The 24,957-nt window shown below is 46.4% G+C and overlaps 1 protein-coding gene across 1 annotated transcript in view; it reads left to right on the top strand.

Moving 5' to 3' along the window:
• Positions 1 to 11,377: 11,377 nt before the first annotated feature.
• Positions 11,378 to 24,957, top strand: part of SLC47A1 (solute carrier family 47 member 1) — a 41,771-nt gene continuing 28,191 nt past the window's right edge. Inside the window, exons 1-3 of the mRNA XM_074263919.1 lie at positions 11,378 to 11,557; positions 21,009 to 21,110; positions 22,484 to 22,552. Of these exons, the coding sequence (XP_074120020.1) occupies positions 11,441 to 11,557; positions 21,009 to 21,110; positions 22,484 to 22,552 (288 nt within the window). The 5' untranslated portion in view covers positions 11,378 to 11,440. The remainder of the gene's footprint in view (positions 11,558 to 21,008; positions 21,111 to 22,483; positions 22,553 to 24,957) is intronic.

Here is a 24,957-nt window from a genome sequence, read left to right as displayed (position 1 = left end):
GGATTGCCATCCAGTGTTGAGATGTTGACATTCGGGAATGGGGAAATACATTAGATCACTTCTGTGGGCTACTTGTAATGGCCCATCTAACTATCAAAGAGAAGTAGGAGAAAATGCTGAGAGCAATAGTAGCCTGGAGTTTAATTCTTTCACTCTTAATTTCCAAAAAAGATAATTTCTCCCAGGTGGGATTAAGGGTGTAGACTAAGAAGTTAGGGGAGGCAGGAAGCCTTGACATCTAGTCAAGATAAAAATGCAGTTTAAGCTCTTAGAAATCTTTTACCTGTACTGCTTTTCTTTAAAAGAAAAAAAGAGTTGGTTCCTCCATAAGCAAAGATCCTGAACCTTCCCTCCCACTATCCCCACTCTTATGGGGAGGGGTAGAAGGGGTCAGAGGGAGTGCTAAGTATCAGCATTGCCTACTCAGTTTACCACCCCCTGAGGTGTACTGTCCTGGGATAAAAAGGGGAAACAGGGCCAGAGCCCAATTTCCTATCAAGGAGCAGGACACCAAGGGGCCAGTTCAGCCCCTGTGGTGTTCCCTGACGGAGTTTCTCCAGTTTTCCTCCTGCTCGAACTCAGAACAGAGATTGGGGGCTCCTTGGACAGTTTCCTACAGGCCTAACTTTAGGAAAGATTTGTATTAAAAGAAAAGCACATCTGCTCTGAGTGTTTCTTTCAGGAGGCAGAAGTTACCCTGAGAAGAAGAGAGCTGAGAGTCTCAGGTTAGAGAGTTAAAGGGAAACCAACAAGTGTTAGCAGCAAGAGAGGGGGAAACATCGAGGGCTCAGAATGGGCTCCTCTACTTTTGGTCTGGGACACCTGAGTGTGTTTTGCTCTCCCCTTTTTGCCCAAGGGCAGAGATAAAGTATCAGTCCCAGAGTTTGAAAGAGGAAAGACTAGTCCAGAGAGTTTTGTTGGGTGAAGAGAGATTGGAATTCAGCTAATCTATTCAGAGTTCAGGTGTTGAGATTGAGGTATTTTTCTCAAGCCCAGTGTTTGTCTCTGCATTAAGAGACAGCTTAAAGGAGATTCTCTAGGCTTGGAGGAGGGAAGCTGACCCATCTTTGCCACAAGCCCGAAAACTTTCCTATTCTATAGCAGGACCTTCTCCAGACGTCTCTGGGAAGATCTAACAAACGCTCTCTTCAGTAAGAGAGCTATTTGTCAATAAACAGGAATTCGTTTGCGCAGGCATCCCTGGGCCAATGAGTCCTCAGAGCTATTTTAGCTCCCGAGAGTTCCTCCAATAATTCCCAGGAATTTTGAACTGTCCCCACTATAGAAAGGTGCTATGTTGGGCTTGTCTCAGTGAAAACCTCCTGAGAGGGCCATCAATGAGGGCTGGGTAGGAGAGGTGTGTTAGGAATGGGGTGTGTTCTCCATTCAATAGCTCCTCCCCTAACTCTAGACAGTATTCATATTTTATAGCCTCTGGTCTTCTTGAGCTGCAATGCCAGAGAAAATGAGGTAGAACTGTGACACTACAGAGCAAAGGAGAGTTTGTCAGGGACCAGGTATAGAACAGAGAACAAGTCTAGAGAGAGCTTGAGAAAAAGACAACAGGAAAGACAGACCTGTTTCCTAAAGGTGTTCGCCAAATTGAAGTAAAGGAGTTTTGAAAATAGGTTCTATCTTTCCCAACTCTTCATTTCCTGCTGCACTTCAAGGAATGAGAAGAGAAAAGAAAGAAGCTATCTTTACTCTCTTAACAATTAATCTAATTTGCCTTGATTTGGAATTTTATTACCCAGCCATCATTCCAAAAGTCTGTCTTGAAGCTGCAACTTGGCCAGGGTTGGAGCCTAGAAAAGAAATCTTTAATTGTTGGCAGGGGCATAGAATGCCAATCCAGAAAAATAGGAGAGTATGCTAAGAGCAAAAGGTTTTAGGACTGAGAAAATTAGAAAAGTTCCAACCTATAAAGTTAGGTAGGAAAGTGAGAAATCTAGAGACATAGCCGGGTTTCAGGAGATAGCTAAGCTATTTATCTCTCCTGGAGCAGGTGAGGAAAGGTTTAAGTGCCCTGAGGCCAGGAAAAAACCAAGAGCAGTTTGAAATCCACTGTTTTTGTAGACAGCCTCCTGAGCATGCAAAAGTGTAATTTTGAAGCTTCTACAGTTAAAAGGATGTGACGGGAGGCACTGCTCTAAGGCAGGATGATCAAATCAGGGAAACTGAGTCCCATTTTAAAATGTATGGGACAAGCTTTAAATGTATGGAATAAGCTTTAAAATGTGTGGGACAAGCATGCTTCCTGAGGGCTAGAAGTTGTGGTTCTTAAGGGCCAGGCAAAAGGTCTGGGAGGGGCATGGCCCACTTGTGCATTGCATAATAGATTCTGCTCCAGCCTTTTACCTTTATTCTGTATGTATCTCCCTGCTTTAAATGTGTTTCCTGTAAACTACATAATGTAGGGTTTTGACTTTTGATCCAGTCTGCTATCGGCCTCTGCTTAATGGGAGAGTTCATCCCATTCACATTTATAATTAAAATGACTAATTCTGTATTTCCTGCCATCATACTATCCCCAGCTTATGCTTTTTTTCCCCCTTTTCCCCCCCAAACCCAGTATTAAACTTATGGGCCCCCTTGCGTTACACAGCTCTCCCTCTTTCGTATCCTTCCCTCCTCCCTTTAAATCCCTTCCCCATTTTTTTACCCTTCCCTCATTACTCTTTTTATTTTCCCTTTTTCTCTCCCACTTTTTAATGAGGTGAGAGAGAATTCTCTGTAAAACAAATATGTCAATCATTTTCTCTTTGAGCCAACTCTGATGAGAGTAAGATTCACACAATGTTCCTCCCCCTCTCTAACTTCCCTCAGATATGATAGGTTTTCTTTTCCTTTTTGTAGGATGTAGTTTCCCTCTTTTTATCTCCCCCTTTCCCTTTTTCTGACACTATCCGCTTTCCATTTCTACTTCCCTTTTTTATGTTATATCAGTAAAATCAAATTATAAATATGCACTTTATATATATATCCACAACAGAAATACAATTCTCAAGAGTTTCTTTTACCTTTTTCTGCTTCTCTTGAGTCCTATGGTTAGAGATCAATTTTTTTGTTTAGATCTGGTTTTTTCCTTAGAAACAAATGAAATTCATCTGTTTCATTAAATGTCCATCTTCTTCCATAGAAGAAAATGCTCAGCTTAGCTGGGTAGTTTATTCTTGGTTTCATCCCAAGTTCTTTTGCCTTTTAGAATATCAGATTCCAGGTCCTTCGATCCTTTAATGTGGATGCAGCCAGATCTTGAGTGACCCTTATTGTGGCACCAAGATATTTGAATTGTTTTTTTCTGGCTGCTTGTAATATTTTTTCCTAAGTCTGATAGTTCTGAAATTTGGCCATAATATTCTGAGGAGTTTTTTGTTTGTTTGTTTTTGTTTTTTAGGGTCTTTTTCAGAAGGTGTTAGATGAATTCTTTCAATGCCTATTTTCCCTTCTGGTCTGTTACCTCTGGGCAGTTCTCTTTGATGATTTCCTGTAAAATAGTATGTAGGCTCTTTTTTTCATCATAATTTTCTGGAAGTCCAATAATCCTCAGATTATCTCTCCTAGATCTATTTTCCAGGTCTGTTGTTTACTTCTTTTTTGTTGTTGTTTTTGTTTTGTTTTTGAGTTTTTAAGTGAGTGATTTTCTTTTTCTAATTCACAAATCCTACTTTCCTGGGAGTTACCTTTTCCCTTGTTACTCTCTTGCATAGCTTTCTCTTTCCTTTCCCCATTTTTCTTCTAGCTCTCTTTTAAGATTTTTAATAGTCTCTTCTTTTGTGTTGGGGACCAACAATTGCCTGGAGACTGTCTGCTATTAGTCTACTTGGGGTTGAAAACCTGCTCTCTTTCTGTATAGAAGCTATCAATCATCCTTTAATTTTTTTACTCATTTTTAAAAGCCTTTAGGGTCTGCCTTTAGGGCCAGGAGGTTACCAGCTTACTCTGCAGAACAGGGATAGGTATATGGACCGACCTGTCATGGGCTACAAAGAGTGGCCAGGTACGGGAGTGCTCTGGGAAATAGTTCCCCAATGGAAGTGACTCAGGCCTGCAGGGCACAGCTGGGGCTGTGTGGATTAACGACTGCCCTGAGGCAAGAGGCTGAGCAGTGAAAGTGTCACTACCCCAATCCAAAGTGGGCTGTGAGGCTGTGGGTATTAGCAGCTGACCAGCTGAATAGCCCTGCACAGAACGGAAGTGTCTCTACCCCAGAAGCACAGTCCCGCTGTGGAAGTTCTGTTGCCCCAGGCTGAGAACCCCACTATGTAGATTAGAGGCTGCCCTGGGTTGCACCCTCCTGCCCTGTAGATTTGCAGCTGCCCTGGCTGTGCCTCAGCGTTCAGCTGCACATTTGCGCTGGTTTATGCTGAGTCACTTCCAGTTTGGGAGTGGTACAGTTCTGGAGTTTTTAGAGTACCCTGTACCTCTGGCTCTGATCTCTGTGGTGGTCCCCTGCTTTACAATCAAGGTAAAGCAGTCAGCCTATGGCAGAGCTGTTTCCACTATTTTTCTAGCCACAGAGGCTACCCCCATCTCAGGTCCACTCAGGACACTAGGCTTTCCTCTCTCCCTGCCTGCTGCTGGTCTGTTCCCACTCCTCAGGACAAACCTGCTCTGGTGGTCTTCCAGATTATCTTCTGCTGGTAAGTTGTTGAACCTTTAATCTTGATGAATTTTATCAGTCAAATGCTATTTTTGAGGCTGAATTCAAAGATTGGTAGTGAGGGCATGAGAGGAGCTTAAAGAGTCGAGTGTGCCTTCTCCACTATCTTGGCTCTGCCCTCCCTTGCTTCTTGAATTGTTAATGCATCAGCTAGGAGGGTTGGGAATCAGAAAGTAATAAATCAATCTGAAAGGATTAGTTTCTTAAAGGGAGCACAACCCACATCAATTATATACTTCAACAACAATACTGTATGAGGATCAATTCTGATGGAAATGGCTCTCTTCAACAAAGAGAGGATCCAAAATCAGTTCCAATTGATCTGTAATTAACAGACCAGCTACACTCAGGGAAGAACACTGGGAAATGAGTGTGGATCACAACATAACAGTTCCACTCTTTCCGTTATTGTTTGCTTGCATTTTTGTTTTTCTTCCCAGGTTATTTTTACCTTCTTTCTAAATCCGATTTTTCTTGTGTAGCAAGACAACTATATAAATATGTATACATATCATTGCATTTAATATATACTTTAACATATTTAACATGTATTAGACTACCTGCCATCTCGGGGAGAAGATGGCGGGAAGAAGGGGAAAAGTTGGAACAGAAGATTTTGCAAGCGTCAATGTTGAAAAAAAATTACCCCTGCATATATTTTGTAAATAAAAAGCTATAATAAAAACTAATAAATAAATTAGACATTCATAAGTGACCAATTAGGAAGTCTCTTTAACCATACAATAGAAAGAAAGATCATTTAGGAAGAATATAGCATTGATTTACCTGGTTATGGATTCTTTGCCTCTTTCCCTGACCAAGCTGGTCCATTGGTCAAAAGGAGCTGCTATTAACTCTGTGTGTTGGCGTTTTGTACCCAAGCCAATTAGATCACCAGGATGTTTTTTAAATTTTTTAAGGAAAAATTAGCTTTGCTAACTATGGCAGATATTACTTCTACCCCAATCTACTTGTTGGTGGCAATGCCTTAAAGGTCCAAAGGTCTCCTAGAGTAGAGATGTCAAACTTGCAGCCAGTATAATTAGGGAAATATTCAGCAAAATAAAAGTACAAGGCAACAGATAATGTTAATTTGTAATTATCTCAGGCAATATGCTACGGACAGCTAGGTCATATAGTGGATCAAGCACTGGGCTTGTAGCTAAGGAGATTCACATCTAGATTCAGGCATTTCCTAGCTGTGTGACCCTGGCAATCACTTCCCCATGTTTGTCTCAGTTTCCTCATCTGTCAAATGAGCTGGAAAAGGGATGGTAAATAATTCCAGTATCTTTTCGAAGGAAAACCCCAAATGGGATTATAAGGAGTCAAACACAACTGAAAAACTACTGAACTGAAATTCAATATGCTGCCCATCACTAAAATGAATTTTGGGCCATTTCTGGACCACCCTAATCTTGGGCACTCAAGTAGCACTGGTCACTCGTGGAGGAAGAAAAGAAAAATGAAACAAAAGGTCAAAACACACACACACACACACACACACACACACACACACACACACACACACACACACACACACAAATAAGCAATGTAACATCCTCTGAAGGACAGCCTAAGTAGGAGAACGAAGACCAAGAGTTCCAGGCTTTCCCTTAAGAAAAAAAAAAACAAGACTGGGATCTTAACAACCTGCAAGTGAGGATAATGTCACATCTTGTGTTTCTCAGTGAGATCTCCCAAAGGGAAATGGGATAATGAGCAGGAAGGTTACCAAAAACAGCTGGACCACAGCAGAGATGAAGATGCTTCTCTCACAGTCACTAATCCTTGTCAGAAGGCTGGATCACATGTAGAAAAGTAACCAAGAGTCATTTTAACCTTGCATGTGGCCCAGTGGGCCTCCAGCCATAAAATTCTCCAAGCTCTAGGAGCCCTAGAGAAAGGGGCAGAGAACAAATCTTTGCCCCCCGAGGAGCTTTGGCTCAGGGAGTGTCCATTTCTCGGGGAGGGGAGATAGAACACACTAGGTGGTCAGTCCCTACTCCTGGCTGTAACCACAAAGAGTTATGGCCCCCAACTCCATGCCTTGGTCTGCTAAGCACTTTCTGAAGAGTTGCCCAATGACCACAGGCCCTGGCAGCTTTATCTACATCCCTGCTCTTCTGCTGCTACCAGAGCTGATCCAATGTCCACTATTGCTTGGCTACTGTCCCTGCCAACTCTGCCAGGGCACTGCCCTCCCTTTCCTGGACCCTGACCGCTGACCTTTGTCCTGGCCACAGCGTTGAGGTGCTGCCTTCCGGGGCCCAAGTGCTGGTTCTCTCTTCTGGGCCTAACTATGTCCTTCTGTGCTGGACCAGAATGATGGCCCCCGTGGCCAAGGTTTGAGGGCCAGTGAGGGCACTACCCCACAGAGGTAAATTTAGAGACAGAGAGACACAGAAAGAGACTGAGAGACAGAGATAGACAGAGATAAAGATAGAGGGACATAGGGAGAGACAAAGAGACACAAAAAGAGTCCGAGAGAAAGAGACAGAGATCAGAGAGACAGAGAAAGACAGAGACAGAGAGATCAGAGAGACAGAGAGAGAGAGGCCCTGGACAAGAGAAGCAGAAGTTGGGCCCCCCGACTGGCAGCACCTCAGTGCCGTGGCCAGGACAGGGGTCAGCATTCAGTATCCAGTAACGGGAGGGCAGTGCCCTGGCAGAGCGGCAGGGACAGTCGCCCTCTTCAGAAGGGCAAGAGCAGAAGCCATCCCCACGTTACGTTTCTCAGGCTGAGGGAGCCGGTTATCCTGGCGCATTTGACCCATCTGTCCCAGAGGTGATTCCTTTCGGGCCTCCCCGCGCCTTCCCCAGGAGAGTCCCGCAGAGTTCCCAACAGCCCCCCGGATGCACGTAGAGGCCCTGCCCAGTCCCGTGCGCGGCTCTCAGACACTCCTCAAGTTCTAGTCTTGACGGAGACACGGGATCCCCCAAACTTAAGGAAGATTTGCAGGAGTTTTCCTCTTAAAGTCACAGGCACGCCCCGCCCCCTCTCTGACCGCTGAGGGCCCGCAGAGGTTTCCCCGGCGCAGGGCGGCGGACGCCTCTCACCCCGGCCCGTGGCCGGGAGCCCCTCCGTGGGCAGCAGCTTTCCCGGCTCCCGTCGCTGCTGTGAGTGGAAGTCCGGGTACAAGGGCCGTAGTTCAGGAGCGCGCGGCCCCGAATCAGAACGGGGGCAGCGCGGAAAGGCTCCGGCTCTGAGCGGTGTCATGGGGGGCTCAAGGAGAGACTGTGGAGTCCGAGGACCAGGCAGTGCCGCGCAGCGCGGGGGCACCAGGGGGCGCAGTGGGCAGAGAGGCGGGAGATTACACTAGGAACGTGATAGGGCTCGGGGGCGGCCAACTCGGGGACAGATGGGAGAGAGGCTGCGGCTGGGGACGAGCCAGGCCTGGCTACTGGGAGAGTCTGAGCTCGTGCCCCTGGCTGGGAGGATGGGAAACGAGGGGATTTGGGGAAGGGGCGGGGCGGGGGGAGGGGGGGGAAGATCACGGTCCATTCTGGACACATCAAATTGGAAATGCCCACGGCACAAAGAATGTCCAGCAAGGAGTTGTCGGAGCAGGATTAGGGCTGAGGAGAGAGACTAAGGCTTGGTATAGAAGTCTGGAGGGGGGGGTGCCTTCTAAATAAAGCTGGGGGCAGCAGGTGGCGCAGCGGATAGAGGCCAGCCCTGGAGTCAGGAGGACCCGAGTTCAAATTTGACCCCAGACACTTTGTGGCTGTGTGACCCTGGGCAAGTCACTTGACCCCAATTGCCTCAAGAAAAAAAATAAAAATAAATGAATAAAATAAAACCAGAGGAACAACTGGAATCACTAATTGATGAAGGGGCCGGATCCCTTGATTTACCAAGGTTTTACCTACATTTTAGTAAAAATTTTGACAAAGTAACTAGTGCTATTCTCGTTTAGAAGGCAGAGATGAGAAAGACAGAAATGAAGAGAAATAGATTAGATAGAAATACAGTTAAAAGGATTCCGAACTGGTTGGATAGCTAGTCTCAAAGAATGTTTGCTATGGATTCCCATGGGGCAGGAGGAGCACCAGGGGAGCGCCCTAGAGATTTATGCTGAGCCTTGTCCTGTTCCGTGTTTTATTAATAATCTGGATAAAAGCATAAACAAAACAATCTTCAAATCTGCGGCTGGCTCAGAGCTGGAAGGAAGCACGCTGGCTGGGGGAGGCTGCAGAAAACTCCTAAAAGGACAGAGCAGGGGCTGGGAATCTAATGAGGTGAAATTCAATGGGAATAAATGTAGATCTTACCCTTGGTTACAAAAAATCAATTTCACTGCCATAATTATGTGTGTGTGAGAGAGAGAGACAGAGAGTCACTGACTAGCTGTGTGACAAATCACTTCACTCTGTTTGCCTGAGTTTCCTCATGTGTAAAATGAGCTGGAGAAAGAAATGGCAAATCCCTCCAGTATCTCTGCCAAGAAAACTCTAAAGTGGTGGCCCAGAGCATCAGGCAGGACTGAACAATAATAGATCGTCCTGACTCACATGTGACGTGGGGGCCAACAGAACTTAACGGACCCTTAGGCTATGTGAAGCAAGGCACCGCTTCCAGGGTTAGGGAGGTGAAGAGGAAGACCACGGTACTGAGATCCTGGTTGGGCAGGAGCAGCTAAAGTGTCTGGAAGACCCAAGGTGGAATCCCGCCTTAGACTCTTACTACTGGTGTGCCATTGGACAATTGACAATCTCTGTCTCAGTTTTTCTCATCTGGAAAATGGAAATAATAATAGCACCAATCTCACACTATTATCATGAGGATCAAATGACGCCATGCATGTGAAATGCTTAGCAAATTTTTTAATAGCTTTTTAGTTACAAAAATATGTAAATATGGGTGATTTTTCAATACTGACCCTTGCAAAATCTTCTGTTCCAGCTTGTCCCCTCCTTTCTTAGATGTATAAATACAATATATATGTACATATTTAGACAGTTATCTTGCTGCCCAAGAAAATCAAATTTAGAAAGAAGATAAGAATAATGTGAGAAGGAAAACAAAAATGCAAGCAAACAACAACAGGAGTGGAAATGCTAGGTTGTGGTCCACGCTCAGTTCCCATAGTTCTCTAAGTGAACTGATTCTCTTCATCACTGAATAATTAGAAGTGGTTTGAATCATCTCATTGTTGAAGAGAGTCACGTCCTTCAGAATATGATCATTGTATAGTCTTGTTGTTGCCGTGTACAGTGATCTCCTGATTCTGCTCATTTCACTCAGTATCATTGATGTCAGTCTCTCCAGGCCTTTCTGTATTCAACCTGTTGGTCATTTCTTACAGAACAATAATATTCAATAATATTCATATATCACAATTTATTCAGCCATTTTCCAACAGATGGGCATCCACTCAGTTTCCAGTTTCTGGCCACTACAAAAAGGGCTGCCACAAACATTCTTGCACACACAGGTCCCTTTCCCCTCCTCAGTAATTCTTTGGGATATAAGCCCAGTAGTAGCACTGCTGGATCAAAGGGTATGCACAGTTTAATAACTTTTTGAGCATGGTTCCAAATTGCTCTCCAGGATGGTTGGATTTGTTCACAGCTCCACCAGCAATGTATCAGTGTCCCAGTTTTTCCACAGCCCCTCCAACATTTGTCATTATCTTTTCCTGTCATCTTAGCCAAACTGACAGGTGTGTAGTGGTATCTCGGTTGTCATATTAGCGCGTAGCAAATCTTAAAATGCCATAAAAAGTCTACCTCTTATTCAAGCATTTCTTCAGTTAGCCATCTGTGGAGATCTATTGAGCAAACAGTTAAATAACTGTAACTCCCCCGTGAATGGACAAATGACTCATAGAATGGCAGAACCTGAAGGAAGGAACTTAAGATTCTAATTCAAACTCTCCCCCATCCCAACCCAACCCCTCCATTTTTACGGAGAAATCACAGAGTTAGCAGCAAAAAAACAGAGACTTGAACCTCTGTCTCCTGCCCTGCTCTGCTGTTTCTCCGGCACCCCGCTGCTCTCAAGTTACTTTGGACACCTCGCCCTCTCCTTCTCCCTGCCAAACATCACTCACTCTTGCAGAGGTGGGGGAAGTGATCTACAGGAAATGGAAAACATAATCATTGTCAAAATAATGGATTGACTTTTATTTTCCCAGGTTATTCCGTTGTTTTTTTTTTTTTTTTCTTTTTATTGGACATAAAAGATGCTTCTTCCAGAAGTGGAGGTTCGGAAATGTAGGGGATTAAATAAAATGTGGCGTTAACGTGTTCCCTTCTGCTTCATGTGTCTGTGCTTCTGCTTGCCCTTAAGCTGGGTAAAGTCCTTTAACTAAAACTCCCTGATTCTCCTAAATTCGTAGTTAATTAAGGAGCGAGGTTGTCTGGGGAAGTTGGGAAGGCTTCTACTTTACTTGCAGAAGGGACAATTTAGAGAACGCGCGGACAAGGTCAAGGGCTCGTTCAGGGCAATGGCCCGCCCGAGAGGGGCGGGGGGCGGGCCGCCTGGAGGCGGGCAGCCCAGCCCGGCGCGTCCCCAAACCGGGAGCGTGCAGGCCCGTAGCCGCGGCGCGCCCGGGCAGCGGCTCCCAGCTGCGCGCCGGCGTCTCCGGTGCGTCTGCACTGCCCCGCAGCCGCCCCTGGCCCGGCCCGCCCTGGGTGGATCTGGGCGGGCTCGGGCTGGAGCAGGGGCGGGCCGGGGCGGGCCGGGGCGGGCCGGGGCGGGGACTGCTCGCCTAGAGCCCCGGCGCTCTCCGGCCTCTCTGTACCCTGCGCCGGGGAGCCAGTCTGCAGAGTATGGAGGTGGCTCCCCAGGACGCGCCGGCGCCCTCCGAGCCCCGGGGGCTGCGCTGGCTGCTCACACTCAACTTCCGAAAGGAGCTGCGGGAGCTGCTGTGCCTGGCCGGCCCGGTGGTAAGCGCCCCTCCGCCTCCCCCCCCCCTTTCCCCGTTTCGCGCGGGGCACAGCGAGAATGCCCACCTGGAGGGAGGGCCCGGGCGGACGGCGTGGCCGCGGGGACCCTTCGCGCGCGGAGAAGGGAGGCGGGCTCTGGTCCGCGCCGAGTCCGAGGCGGCGCCAGATCCCCCCCTTCTGCTTGACCTGACTTGTGGAGGACTTTTTCCAACTTGATTCCCCGTTATGCAAACTGTGAGCGCGGGCACGAGCGTGGGCGCCCACTTTTGCAGCCACGTGCGGGGATGTGCGGACTCCACTCTCCACGCGGGAATCCCCGAGGGAGCGTCGCGGTGGGGGAGTCACCGGCCGGTGCGCGCGGGCGGGGACTGCTTGCGGACTAGCCAAGTCCCTGTGCTCCTTCAGGGAGGGAACCTGGACTGGGGATGTCAGAGGGCATCGATCCACTTTGCTGAGGCGGGCGTGGGGGCCACCGACTGGGCCAAGATCCTAAGTAAAATTGGAGCCCGCGCACAGTGTGGGGCGCTGGAGTCAGAAGCACAGTGCGCGCTCCTCTGCCTTAATCTCCCTGGGCTTTAATTTTCCTTCTCGGACGCTGCAGGGAGGAGAGATGAGGGGAGAGGGGAGGCGTGGAGCGCGATGGCCTCTGGTAACCCTGCCAGTGCTAGAGCTACAACCCGCTAAATTATACTGCTGGCCTCAGTTTCCCCATCTGTAAAATGGGCTAAATGTTGGACTGAATGACCTCTGAGGCTCCCATCCTTCTCCTAATCCACTGTGTGGCCTCGCAGCCTGTGCTGGGGAAGGAGAGGTGATTCTGGAGAAAAGCAGGGGCTCCTGGGATCCCCGCCCAGGCAGCAAAGCCAGTAAGCAATGACAATCCCAGTTCTTTAGCTGAGAAGGTAAGCTAGCCTCCTGTGTCCTCAGTTCACCCCCTGCAAAGGTGGGGATGATGATCATTGTGCCCATTCTAAAGATGGAGAGATTGAAGTTTTCGGAAGCCAAATTGTCTTCCTCCGGTCCCTTAGAATCTTCATCACTGTTCTTCTGGGCTAGCCAAAGGCATTACATAACAGACTGTGCCGCTCAAGAGATTTCTGCTTAGAAAATGGATTTCAAATTGATTTTTTCTCGTAGCACTTGAGTCATACAGCCTTTTGGGGAGAGAGACTTTTCTGCATCCTTTCCTTAAATAAACGAGAGAGAGGAAAAGGATTTGTATAATTGTAGATTTAGAGCTCAAAGTGAACTCAAAGACCATCTGGTCAACCCCCCTCAGTTTACAGATGGAATTTACAGGATTTACAGAAAAAGAAACTGAGGCTCAAGGTTCTACAAGAGGAGTGAGTGACCAAGTGCAGGTAGAAGCAGGATTCCTGGGAGGTTAGGCCGGGGCAGCCAGGAGAGATGGTCCCACTTGGCAGGGCGGGACCTTTGCACTTAGCTGCGGTATGTTCCAGCTGGATGGGCCCTTTCAGATCAATCCAGCCGTCCCCCTCATTTTACAGGTAAGAAGGCAACTGACTTACCCAAAGACACACAGAGGGAGTGGGCTCCAGGAGACTTCCTGGGAGGTTTCTCTGTACCATACTCATTTAGGTTCAAAATCCACCTCGGACCCGGAGCTTGGACAAATCTCTTTGCCCTCATTAGACCTCAGTTTCCTTTTCTGTAACATGAAAGGCTAAGGTCTCTTCAAGTTCTAAATTCAATGGCTGTCCCCCGGCTTCCCTGCCGCCCACCCCTAAAGGATCAACCCCAGGCCTGGTCAATTCTATATGAAATTCTCACCCCCATCTTCCAAATGAGGAGCTTAGACTTGATGGTCATTGGGGGGCCACAGCTGGAAGGACCTCAGGGAGAGCATTCACTTTCCCCCATTCCCCCTTGTTTCACAGATAAGGAAACAGGGAATCTGAGAAATATTTCCTACCCTTAGTAGAGAACAAATGAACAGCCAGACTTGAACTCAGATCTTCTGCCTCCAAATCCGGGGAATCTTCAGACATAGATGAGTGGTCCTGGACACTTCATCCTCACCTTTCTCACCTGTTAAATGAAAAGCATGAGGGTGGGAGCCCCAGTGTCTCCTCCTGTTCTAACTGAAGATCCCTATGAATTACAGTACTCTCGCATCTCTATCCTTTTAGGTGGCTTTCAAAATACTCTTCAGCCTCACTGTTAAGAGCACAAGCTTGTTTGACCAGAAAAGCCACTTTTCTGCCTGCATCTCGGGCAGGAGCAGGATTTGTCTTTTGCCAAATGGATTAAATTATGGGCATCTGTAGGACAGATTGGTCCCATCTTGTCTCTACAGCTCTTGATGTCCAGCCAGCCAGGACTGTGAAACCGCCTTTAACTGCCTGTCTCCAGGACATCCCTCCTTCCCACCAGGGCCTCTGGGGTCCAGAAGATCACAAATGCAAATTAACTAGGCCGTGGGGATTGTGAGCATCCTTCTGACAGAACGGGAGCACTTGGCTCCTGCTGAGGGCCCCGGCTCTCTCTGGTCAGGTGTGAGAATCCTGCACCAGAGAGACCGGGGAAGGGCGATGTGCCCTCAGCATCGCCAGTCAGTCATTCTCTCCTTAGAAATGGCCAGCCCGCCCCCTTCCCTCTGCTGTCGCCCTGTGGCTTAAGCAGCAGAAAGAGCAGGTGGAAGAGACCAGACCTGCTTAGCTAGGGGGGATTGAAGGAGGCGCTCATGAATTAATTCATCATGTGAGAGCTGCAGGGGCTTTGGAGGCCACCCAGTGCTCACACTGCTCCCATTTTACAGAAGAGCACTCTGAGGCCCCGATGGTTAAGGTCACACAGATAGTAAGTGGAAGAATTGGGATTTGAACTCAGGTCCTCACTTAGGCCACTGCAAAGTTCGACTGTCTGTCTCCCTCTCTCTTTTTCTGCCTCTCTCCATTCCTTTCTCTCTTCTTTTCTTACTCTGTCAGTCTATCTTTCTGTGTCTCCCTCCTTGTCTTTTTCTTCCTCTTTTTCTCTCTTCTCTCCTCCCCCAGTCTCTGTCTCTAACCCTCTCTATCTCTCTCTTTCCCTTTCTCTCCCTAACTTTCTCTATCTTACTTTCTTCTTTCTCTTTCTCCCTTTCTTTCTCTCTGTCATTGTCTCGCTATATCTCCTTCCCTATCTTCCTCTGTCTCTTTCTCTGTCTCTCTTTCCTCCATTTTCCTCCCTCTTTCTCTCTTTGTCTTTTTGTTTCTGTCTCTGCCTCTATCTCTGTGTGTCTCTCTCTGTCTCTCTCTGTCCTCCCCCTCCCCATGGTTCTGTCTGAGGTGAGCTGTTTATTCTGGGATCCTGATGTCATATGCTTCCATAATACTATTCTAGTCTGTGACGTAAGGAAAAGACACTCCTATACTCTTCCCATCACAAAACGTAACCCCATTTCTCAGATTGGCTGCTAGGGGGTTCGTAGAATGTTGGAGCTGGGGAGGACCTTAAGGGTCAGCCCCCTTCGTTTTGCAGACTGGACCCTGATCCCTAGAGCACGATACTGATGAGGGTCAGGAGAGCAATTAGTACCAAATGATGAGCTTGATGTAGGAACCCCCAAATCTTGGAGTGTGGCAACAATGACTAATTCACACGGGCTTTCTTCTTGCCAAAAGGTACATTTATTTATGAAAAGAGGTGAAATGGACACCCAGAGTGGTGAATATGAAATAGATTGGGAGAGCTTATGGTGAGCAAGGAAAGAGGATTTTAACATTTAATGAGGGAAAAGGCAAGTTCTCTATTTGCTCACAATTAATCAGGAGAAAGGCAACCCACCATGAGGTGGGAGTACGCCATTAACTGGCAGGTGAAACCCACAGAGGAGCTTAAAATTACCCTAAAAGAGCTTTTTAGCTGAAAGAAGGAGAAAGATACCATTAGGCACGGGGGAAGGGTGAGAAGAAAGCCATGGCGGGCTAACTCCTACAGGGTTCAGCCAAGATGGCCTGGGCCACAGACAGATTTCCATAAGGGCTTTCCAATTAAATCTAGTAAGATAAGGCTATCCAAGAGTCCACAGAGGGTGGGACTCCATCACTGATCTCCATCTGATCTCCATCACTGCTCTTCCCCTCTTGCCTCAGGGAGTATTATAATTGTACAACTTCAGGTTTTCTCTGGGAACCCCACCTAGTTACCTGTGACCTCATCACTGCTACTGGAATAGCCTAGAGGTCACTAAATCTCCCTGGGTGGCCAAGTGAGCCTCTAGGACACAATCTTTGCTATTAACTGCTCACAGATTAAAGGCAGTTTAGAGGAAAAGCCAGTTCTTCATGGCCAAATGTGGAACAGTGGAAGGAGGATTTGGAGTGGGACCCTGGATATGCTACTTAAAGCGATGTGACTTTATTGTTCTTCACTTGTATCGGACTCTTTGTCACCCCACCGGGGAGTTTCTTGGCAAAGATACTGGATTTGCCAGTTCCTTTTTCAGCTCATTTGACAGATGGGTGAACAGGCAAACAGGGTGAAGGGACTTATGAAGTTGAGTCCTCCTGACTTGGCCAAGACACCTTCTAGCTGTCTCCTGACTTCCCCAACACAACTATTAAGTAACATGAGGATGAATGGAAAGTCAAGCTGGAAACTCCTGCCTGCAGGTATCTGAACTGCTGAGGTTGGGTCCTGCCTTCCATCATTACTGCCAGACTGAATTGGAAGGCTTCCTGAAGAACCGCCCCAGTGCTGCTCTAAGTATCTAACTGGGTCTTGGCCTTCTAGAGATTCCCAGTCCATTTCGAGAAAGGCAAAATAGACATGAGACATGAGAGAAAAGCTGTTTATACAGACAAAGCCCTGCTGCTTAGCTAAGTAAATACTGACCCTTGGAGTAGGACTCTGATTTGGAGAGCCCCAAGCCATCAGACCAGAATCTGTTCCCGTCCATTCAGCCTTTCACCTTCCCCTCCGTTCTTCCTCTCGCCCTGGTAACAGTGATCAAACCAATGGCAATATTGATTCTGGAAAGGGCAGGGACAGCCGACTCCCCTGTGACTCCATTCAGCATCTCTATGACCCTCCCTCAAATCAAATTCTTCCTTGCCCATCATCCCCCACGACAGCTGGGCTCCTCCTATCAGAGAGTAGGGAGCCCCTGTCTCTGATGAAGTAAGACCCCAGCAGCAGCCCAGTGTCTGGATGGGCTGTGGGGAGGGACATGGACAGGAGAAGACTTTTGTTGCAATGGGCCCTTGCCACGTGAACTCTCTGAGACAAGCGAGGAGGAGAATTGGCAGGATTGGCTTGTAATTCCTTGATGAGTTTCTTACAATGACAAAATCATCAGGACCTCATAGTTACCATATCCAGTCGGAAGACTGAGCTGTGATGTTGATCCCTGACATTATTTTTCCCTGTAAAAGAACATACTTGTATTCCATTTCTTTATGGGTTCACTAGGAACAGCCAACTTTATGGCAACAAGTTTTGTAGGAACTTTGCCTTTGTTACAGCTAGTTCCTTAGGACTTAACCTGTTTTAATTGTCTTTCCTCTTATTATGGCATCTTCCCTTGTTCATTGCTAAATTCCCGTTTTTGGAAATTATCTCACTATCAGAAGTGTAATAAAATCGTTGCCTCTTGATTTAAATACAAGTTAAACCCACAAAGTTTTTAAGATGCCTCATTGAAACCCCATTGAGGTCCAACCAATATTTCACAACATTTGCTGACCATATAAGTCAAGTTCGGAAACCTCAACACATTTTTTGGGTTCAGCATTTTACCCCCATACCCTCGATCTTTATTTTCTACTTGTATTCTTAGTATTTGGTACAATGGTTGTCAGGCACTTAATAAGTGCTTGTCATTCATTTATTTCTAAATAAGGTGGCAGCTAAGTGTGGGAGAGCATCATTGAATAAGCAGGGTGTCTATGGGGATCTTATGGAAGAGAATTCTACTGAAAGAGAAGGTGGACGTTGGGAAGTAAGTAAGTAAAAGGCCAGTGCCAGGTTAAGGGATCCTTGAAAACGGGTTTGGGTTTTTTCTTATGAGCAGTAGAAAGCCACTGACGATTTTTGAACAAGGGAATTATGCTGAATTTAATCCAGCAAATATTTATTAGGCACTTACTTAATTTAAGGAAGATTCTGGGACTTCAAAGAGCCTTCAGTTGAGAAAGATCCAAGTGTCTTGGGATGCTTAGTCTGACAATAACGTGGAAGATGGATTGGAAAGTGGAGATGCAGGGAGGCAGGTTTGTAAATTAAAATTGGGTATTCTCAGCAGATGGGGATGGAAGCCAGGAACAGGGAAGTAACAGAAGGAATGGTGACGGAATTAGAGAAGAGGTTTCAAAGGGCAGATTGAATATAGGGATGTGAGGCAAAGGATCAGTGATGGGAAGGTGGTGGTGGGGTTAGAATAGCTGGACTCCTGTGTCTGATTTGGACCCGAGTCCTCTTCTGTAAAAGACATGGATCGATTTTTCTTGTGCAACAAGAGAAATGTATAAATATGTACACATATATTGTATTTCAGAAATACTTTAACATGTATGGGACTGCCTGCCATCTAGGGGAGGGGTGGAGGGAAGGAAGGGAAAAGTTGGAACAGAAGGGAGTACAAGGGTCAATGTTGAAAAATTATCCATGTATATGTTCTGTCAATAAAAAGCTAAAATAAAAAAAGAGATGGATTAAATGAGATGATCTAGTCTAAGAGCCAGGGAGAGAGAGTTCACACATAGGATGTGAGGATCCAAAAAGGTCCATCTCCTTTTGTGCTTATTAATATATAAATTTTAGATTTTGTGTTTAATTAGCATGGATTACAAAATGTGGAGTTTATTTTGAAAGAAAATCCACAAACTAATTTTGACACAATTCATCACCCTTTATTTTATTAAAACTTAACTTGGTTTAAGTCTAATAAGATGACATTCAGGAGAAATAAATGTCAAATCTTACTTTAGGGTTTAAAATAATCAATTTCACAAGGACAGGTTGGGGGAAAGCCCCATGGTTCCACAGTAGTTTATCTTTAAGAAGATCTCGAGTCAACTGCACATTTAATGTCAATCAGCAGTTTGATGTGAAAGGCAAAAATAAACAAAAAAGAAAGAAATCATTTCCAGGGAAGTAAGACCACATCTGGAGGGCTAAGTTCAGTCCTGGGCGTGAAAGTTTAGGGAGGACTTTGGTAAATTGGGAAAGATCTAGAAGAGGAAAATTAGGGAAGCAAAGGGCCGTAAGTCCATGAGGATGAGTTGAAAGAATTGGGAATGGGAAAGAAAGAACATGATGGCCATCTCAAAATGTCATATGAAAGACGGAAAAGATTTGCTCCACTCTGCCTCAAAGAGCATTATTGGAGCTCTGAGTCCAAATGGCAAAAAAGGCAAATTAGGATGAATGTTGGGAAAAAATACTTAGAAGCATTGTTGTTGTTCATCCTTCATTCTGGAACTTGTCTGAAAGTAGATTAGTCACTCAATAAGAATTTATTTATCTCTATTTATTTATTATTTATCTCTTTTATCAAGCACTGGAGATACAACTGCAAACAAAAACCAAAAAGAAACCTAGATAGTTCCTGTCTTCGATTAGTTTCCATTCTGATGAGGTGAATGAATGAAGGAATGAATAAACCATTTATTATGATTATTATTTTTGGTTTCATCACTGGTTAGTAGGACTTGATGAATGCACCTACATGTTAGAGAGTCTAATTCTCTAACAGGCAAGTTGAAAACCTGTGGAATGAATTCCTCAAAGGATTTATGGAGGGAGGGGTTAATGTTTAATCTAATTGTTTCTAGTACAACAGAATTTTAAGAGTCTAACCCTCTCAATTTACTGGGGAAGGAAATTGGGGCTCTTAGAAAAGTAAGGTATCAGATTGTCACTTTAAATCCAAATCCAATCCATTAAATTGTGTACTTGGGGTAATCTTCTGGGACATGAAAGAACTTGTGATTCACTTTTTCCCTCATCTCTTTCCTTGAACCTCCCTTGCCAGAGGGAAGCCTGGGAGACACATTGGGGACCTTTCTCCCAGACCAGTGCAGGAGGTCTGAGCTCTCTCCAGGTGGAGTGTTGGAATTAGAGTTATTTAAAAAAAAATTTTTTTTTCCAAATACATGCAAAAATAGTTTTCAATATTCACTCCTGCGAAACATTGTATTTCAGATTTTTCTGTCTCCCTCTCACAGACAGCCAGCAATCAATCCTATATAGGCTAAACATGTGCAGGGATTGTAGTTTTAAAGCTAGAAAAGAGTCATGTAGCCTAGCTCCCTCCTTTTAAAGATAAGGAGACCAAAGCAACTATAGATAAAGGCCCCAAGATCCCAGGGCTAAGTGGCTCCCCTTGGCCTCCCTGACTCCAGATCCAGAATCCTCCCCATTTATAAAGAGACAAGAATTCTGGTCTAGACCCGACTTCATAACTCATCTCTGGCTGACAAATTGATTCACTTTTCTGCGCCTTAATTTCCTCATCTATAAAATGGGTCTAAGAGTAATGGGTAATACCTACCTCAGAGGGTTTTGTGCGGCGAGGTAACGTGTACATTTACTGTCAGAATCTTTTGTGTTTGTGAACGTGACCTCATTTCGATTCTCCCAAAATCTCAATGAAATGGGTTAGGTGGTAATTGGGAAGACTGGGTTCAAATTTGACCTTACTAGCTGAGAAAGTCACTTAATCTGTTTCCTGAACTGGAGATAATTATAGGACTCACCTCCCTACTTCCCAGGGTGATAGTAAGGATTAAATGATACAGTCTTTGTAAGTCACTTTGCAAACCTCAAAGTGCTATATTTATTATCATTCTCTTTAAAAGAAAATAATAATTAATTTTTTTTTAATGTATCGGTAATCAAAACTCTGGTTGTTCCAGCAACAGTGTGTTGGACTGTCAGGCAAGCTGGACACCGAAGATGCTTTTGAATTGTGATGCTGGAGGACATTTTAAACAAAAAATTCAGTTTATTTGCTATAGAAGATGAAGCTTTGGCCACATAATGAGAACCCAGGGAAGGATCCTGGTGTGGGAAGCTTGGAGGCAAAAGGAACAGGGGACAGCAGAGGATGAGATCAGTTATGTCATGAAGACCATAAATATGAATGTGGGTGACTTTGGGAGATGCTGGAGGACAGAAGGGGCCGACGTGTTGCGGTCTATGGGCTCACACAGAGTCTGACATGAATGAACAACTACAAAAATTTTTATTTTTATATTTTCATTTCTCAATATATTCCTTCTAACCGTCCCCCCTCCCAGCCATCCTTTAAGATATAGAGTAAAAATGGGGGGGAATTGAGTTCAACTTGAGAATACACTTTCTGGCCAGCTTGGAGAGGGAAAGACTGGGAGGGAGCTGGAAGGCCGTTACCATGGAACAAACATTGTTTACCACTCTTTGGGTATCCTAGCAGGCTGACATGGAATCACGCTGATTTTTGTTTTCTTTCGTTTTTTCTACTTTCTAGTTTTTGGCTCAACTGATGATGTTTCTAATTAGTTTCATAAGTTCCGTTTTCTGCGGCCACCTGGGAAAGCTGGAACTGGATGCTGTCACCCTGGCGATTGCCGTACGTATTGCCTTCTCTGGGTGCTACTTGATAAAGTTGGGCTTGTGGCAGTCAACCTGTAGTTGCCCGTTATTCTCCAAACCGGAATGATTGAAAGTGGGGACTCTTGGACCAGTTGGTCTGACTTGTGAATTAGTTAGCCGTTTGTCCTAGTGATAAACCAGGGCCTAAAGGGGAGAAGAAATCAGCAAAATTCCCTTTAATACTCCGCCCTCATCTCCCCCAAGTCCAGAACTGAAAGGATGCCAGACGCCATTTTAAGGCAGTTTCTGGTGGGGGGGGGTAATGTCAGGAGCCAAACCAGAGGGCAGATGGGTCCTTCGGGAAGTAGGAGTGCTGGGCCCCCTGGGCAGACTTTTTGACAAGACTCCTCTGAGTGAATGGAACAGGGCTGGGCAAAGCTGGCGCTCCTGCCACATCGAATTCCAGAGCTGGGACTTTGGATGTTCAGAAATGGTACCCAAAGGACCTCCTGGGCCCCAGTTTGCTGCTCTGCTTGATGACTTGGGAGCAGATCATAACAGAGGGTGTTCCACAGCTCTGATTTTTAATCCTTCATTTGTGTGTTCAAGAAGTATTAATCCAATGTGTACTGAATACCAGGCTGGGATGCTGAAAATATAAAGAGGGAGGAAGGGAGGAAGGATGGAAGGAAAGAAAGAAGGAAGGGAAGAAGGAAGGAAGATAAAGAAAAGGAAGGAGGAATGAAAGAGAGAAAGGAAGAATGGAGAGGGAGGGAAGGAAGGAAAGAGGGAAGAAAAACAGGAAGACAAAGGAAGGAAGAAGGAAGGAAAAAAGATAAAGGAAAGAAAGACAAGGAAGGAAGGAAGGGAAAAAGAAGAAAGGAGAAGGAAGGAAGAAACATAAATGAAGGCAGGAAAGAAAGACACTCTCCTCCTTTAGTTTAATTCTAAGGGGGAAAGTAGTGTGTTCATGGTAGTAAATCAAAACAAAGGAGAGGATGCACTAGCAACCAGGGCAATAGGAAAGCCCTCAGCCGGCCATGGATTTCAGCATAATGACATCTGGCCTTTCCCTGGCACTTAAAGGTTGGCAGAGCGCTCTGGATGCTTTTATCCTCATTTTGTCCTCACCGCAGCCCTGTGAGCGAGGCTACATTATTATCCTCAGGAGAGACTGGGACAGCCAGAGGTGAAGTCCCTTGCCCTGAGTCACCCAGGCAGGGAGAGATGGGCTGGATTTGAGCTCCAGCCTTTCTGACTGTAGCCTATCCACTGCTCCCCCAAGCTTTCTCTAGGACCCAGTGAGGAGTCCATCCGTCTTGTGCTGATTGACAGGTGTAAGTCTGATTCTCCCCCCCTCCCCAACAGAGAAGTATCTTTCTTTCCTTGGTTAACATGCTCTCTCTCTAGGTCATAAACGTCACTGGCATCTCGGTTGGGTTCGGCCTGGCTTCCGCCTGCGATACGCTCATCTCCCAGGTAAGGAGGCGGCAGGTCGCTGTCCAGACACAGGCAGACCGCACGGCTCTCTGCTTCCAAGGGGATCGAGTAGGAGTAAAAGGGGGAGAGAAGAGCTGGTTTTAAATGTGACTCCGGCCCAGCCTGTGTGCATTTGTGAAATCCCGTCCCCTTTCTGGACCTCAGTTTCCTTATCTGCAAAGTGAGCTGGAGCTGGGCTCCAAAGTCTCGTCCAGTTCTCAATCTGATGCTGAGACAGTTTCTGTGGGAATCAAAGGATGAGGTTTGGGGGGGAAGGGAACAAAATACATTGAGAGAAAAGATGTGGGAGTCGGGGTGTCTAGAGCAGGGCTCAGCATTATGGAATTGGGCCTTGAACCCCAAATAGGCTTGAAGAATTGATGGAAGCATAGAATGTCAGAACCAGAAAGAACCTTGGAGATCACCTAGATCACATATGGTGGATGTCCAGCCTTGGGGCCAGGTTTATGTCCTGGCTCTGATCCCTACTGCCTGAGGAATCATGGGCACAAATCAGTGCTTTAGACAACTTTCTATGACTAGAGCCTCTAATTGGTACAGAGGACTGGCCCTTGAGGTGAGGAAGACCTGAATTCAAAACCTGCCTCAGACAGTAGCTGAGTGATTCTGAGCAAGTCACTCAATCCTGTCTGCCTCAGTTTCCTCCTCTGAAATGAGCTGGAGAAGGAAATGGCCAACCCCAAATAGAGTCACACAGAGTCTCACAGGGCTGAACAGCGTCAAAATTGTCAGTTCCCAAGCTGGGGCCAACCTGCACTGATTGCAGGTTTCCACTTCCAGGAGTTCCAAATCCCATTGAAATCCCAGTCTCTGTTTTTGTTGAGTTGTTTCAATCGATCAGGTTGTTTCCTGACCCCTTGGGGGTCTCCTTATCAGGCCTGGTTGGCCATTTCCTTCTCCAGCCCATTTTACAGAGGAGGAAACCGAGGCAGATTAGACTCACACAGCTGGTGAGTGTCTGAGGCTGGGTTTGAAACTCATGGAAGATGAGTCTTCTGGACTGCAGGCCCGGTGCTCCGTGCACTGGAGGCTCCGGACTCTGGTCCCTGTCCTAGAGCTATTTTTCTGTCCTGTGTTTAGATTTCGCTAGCTCTGGTAGGGAGATATTGTCTTTCCCCCTTATCTCAAAGTTCTCTGATTTGGAGCCAGGGCTGGAGACATTCCCCCAGCTCCTTAGATAAGGAGCCAAAGCAGGGGCTCAGATGACTCTGACCCAACCTTCCTCCAGCCATCCCCGCTGCCTGCGGGGAGCCACCTGTCCAGCCCCATGTCTGGCTGCCAATCTCGGGACAGCCTCCTTTCTCTGGTTTCTGATCTGAACTCTTCTGAAAAATATCTATGGGAAAATAGGCCTTTGTTTTCTCTTCCCGGGATGTTGCTCGGAGAATCTGTCTGACCGCTGCCGCGAGGTCAGCCTGACCTTTGTTTCCAGCGGAACCCCTGGTTCTGCTTCCCTCCAGAACTTTCCTTCTAGGTTTCAGAGGTGAATGGAGTCCTTTGTGCTGGGCTGATAGGAAAACCTGCGCGTGTTCATTTGCAGGCTTTCTTTGTGGGAGAGCATCATAGGACCCGGGGATTATCGCCTTGGAGCTGGAAGGTGCTCAGGAGCCCTCTCCATTAACAGATGGTGGGGGAAGGGGCTTCCAAGTGATTCCCCCAGTCATCCAAGACCAGGATTTGAATCCAGGATCTCTGTCTCCAAATCCGGTCTTCTTCCCTCGACACTATGCTTAGCCTGTAGGATCGGATGGTGGCTTGGGGGCAAGAATCCAGAGCAGGAAAGCCAGATAGAGGGAGATAAAGTAACGTGACCTCCAGGTGCCAGGATAGAATTCTACGGCTAAGCCGCCCCAGAGCTTAGATTGGCTCAGGTTTGGCTAAACTAAATTGATCTGGGCTAAAGAAAAATAGATCTGCTTGTTTTATTTTTGCATGTAAAAGAGACATAAAAAACCGGGCAGCCAAAAATGAGCTTAGAGGCAGAAAGACCCAAGTTCAGAATCCTCCCTCACAGACTTACTAGCTGTGTGACTCTGGAGAGCGCACCCCTCTTTGGGACTCTGTCTGTATCTCCCACCTCAGTGCCTTTGCCCGGGCTGTCCCTGATGCCTGGAATGCCTTCCTTCTCCGCCCCTCCTGTTAGAATCTCAACATCATTCAAGGCTCTGTTCAAGTCTCTCTGCCCCTGTCTCTCCTTGTTCTCCTTCCTCATGTTTATTTATCTTCAAATAGAGATATGGCTTCCCTTTCTTGTATTTCCCTTGAAGGGGGACGGGTTCCTTCTATTTAGAACCAGTCCTACCATTGCTCCTGCTGCCTTCCCTCGTGACACGGAATGTCGGCTTCCCAAAGCAGAGTGGCTCACTTTTGTCCTCATCTGCCCA

This window comes from Sminthopsis crassicaudata, chromosome 4 (genome assembly GCF_048593235.1).
Source record: "Sminthopsis crassicaudata isolate SCR6 chromosome 4, ASM4859323v1, whole genome shotgun sequence".
NCBI lineage: Eukaryota > Metazoa > Chordata > Mammalia > Dasyuromorphia > Dasyuridae > Sminthopsis > Sminthopsis crassicaudata.
This window is presented reverse-complemented; position numbering and strand designations above follow the sequence as displayed.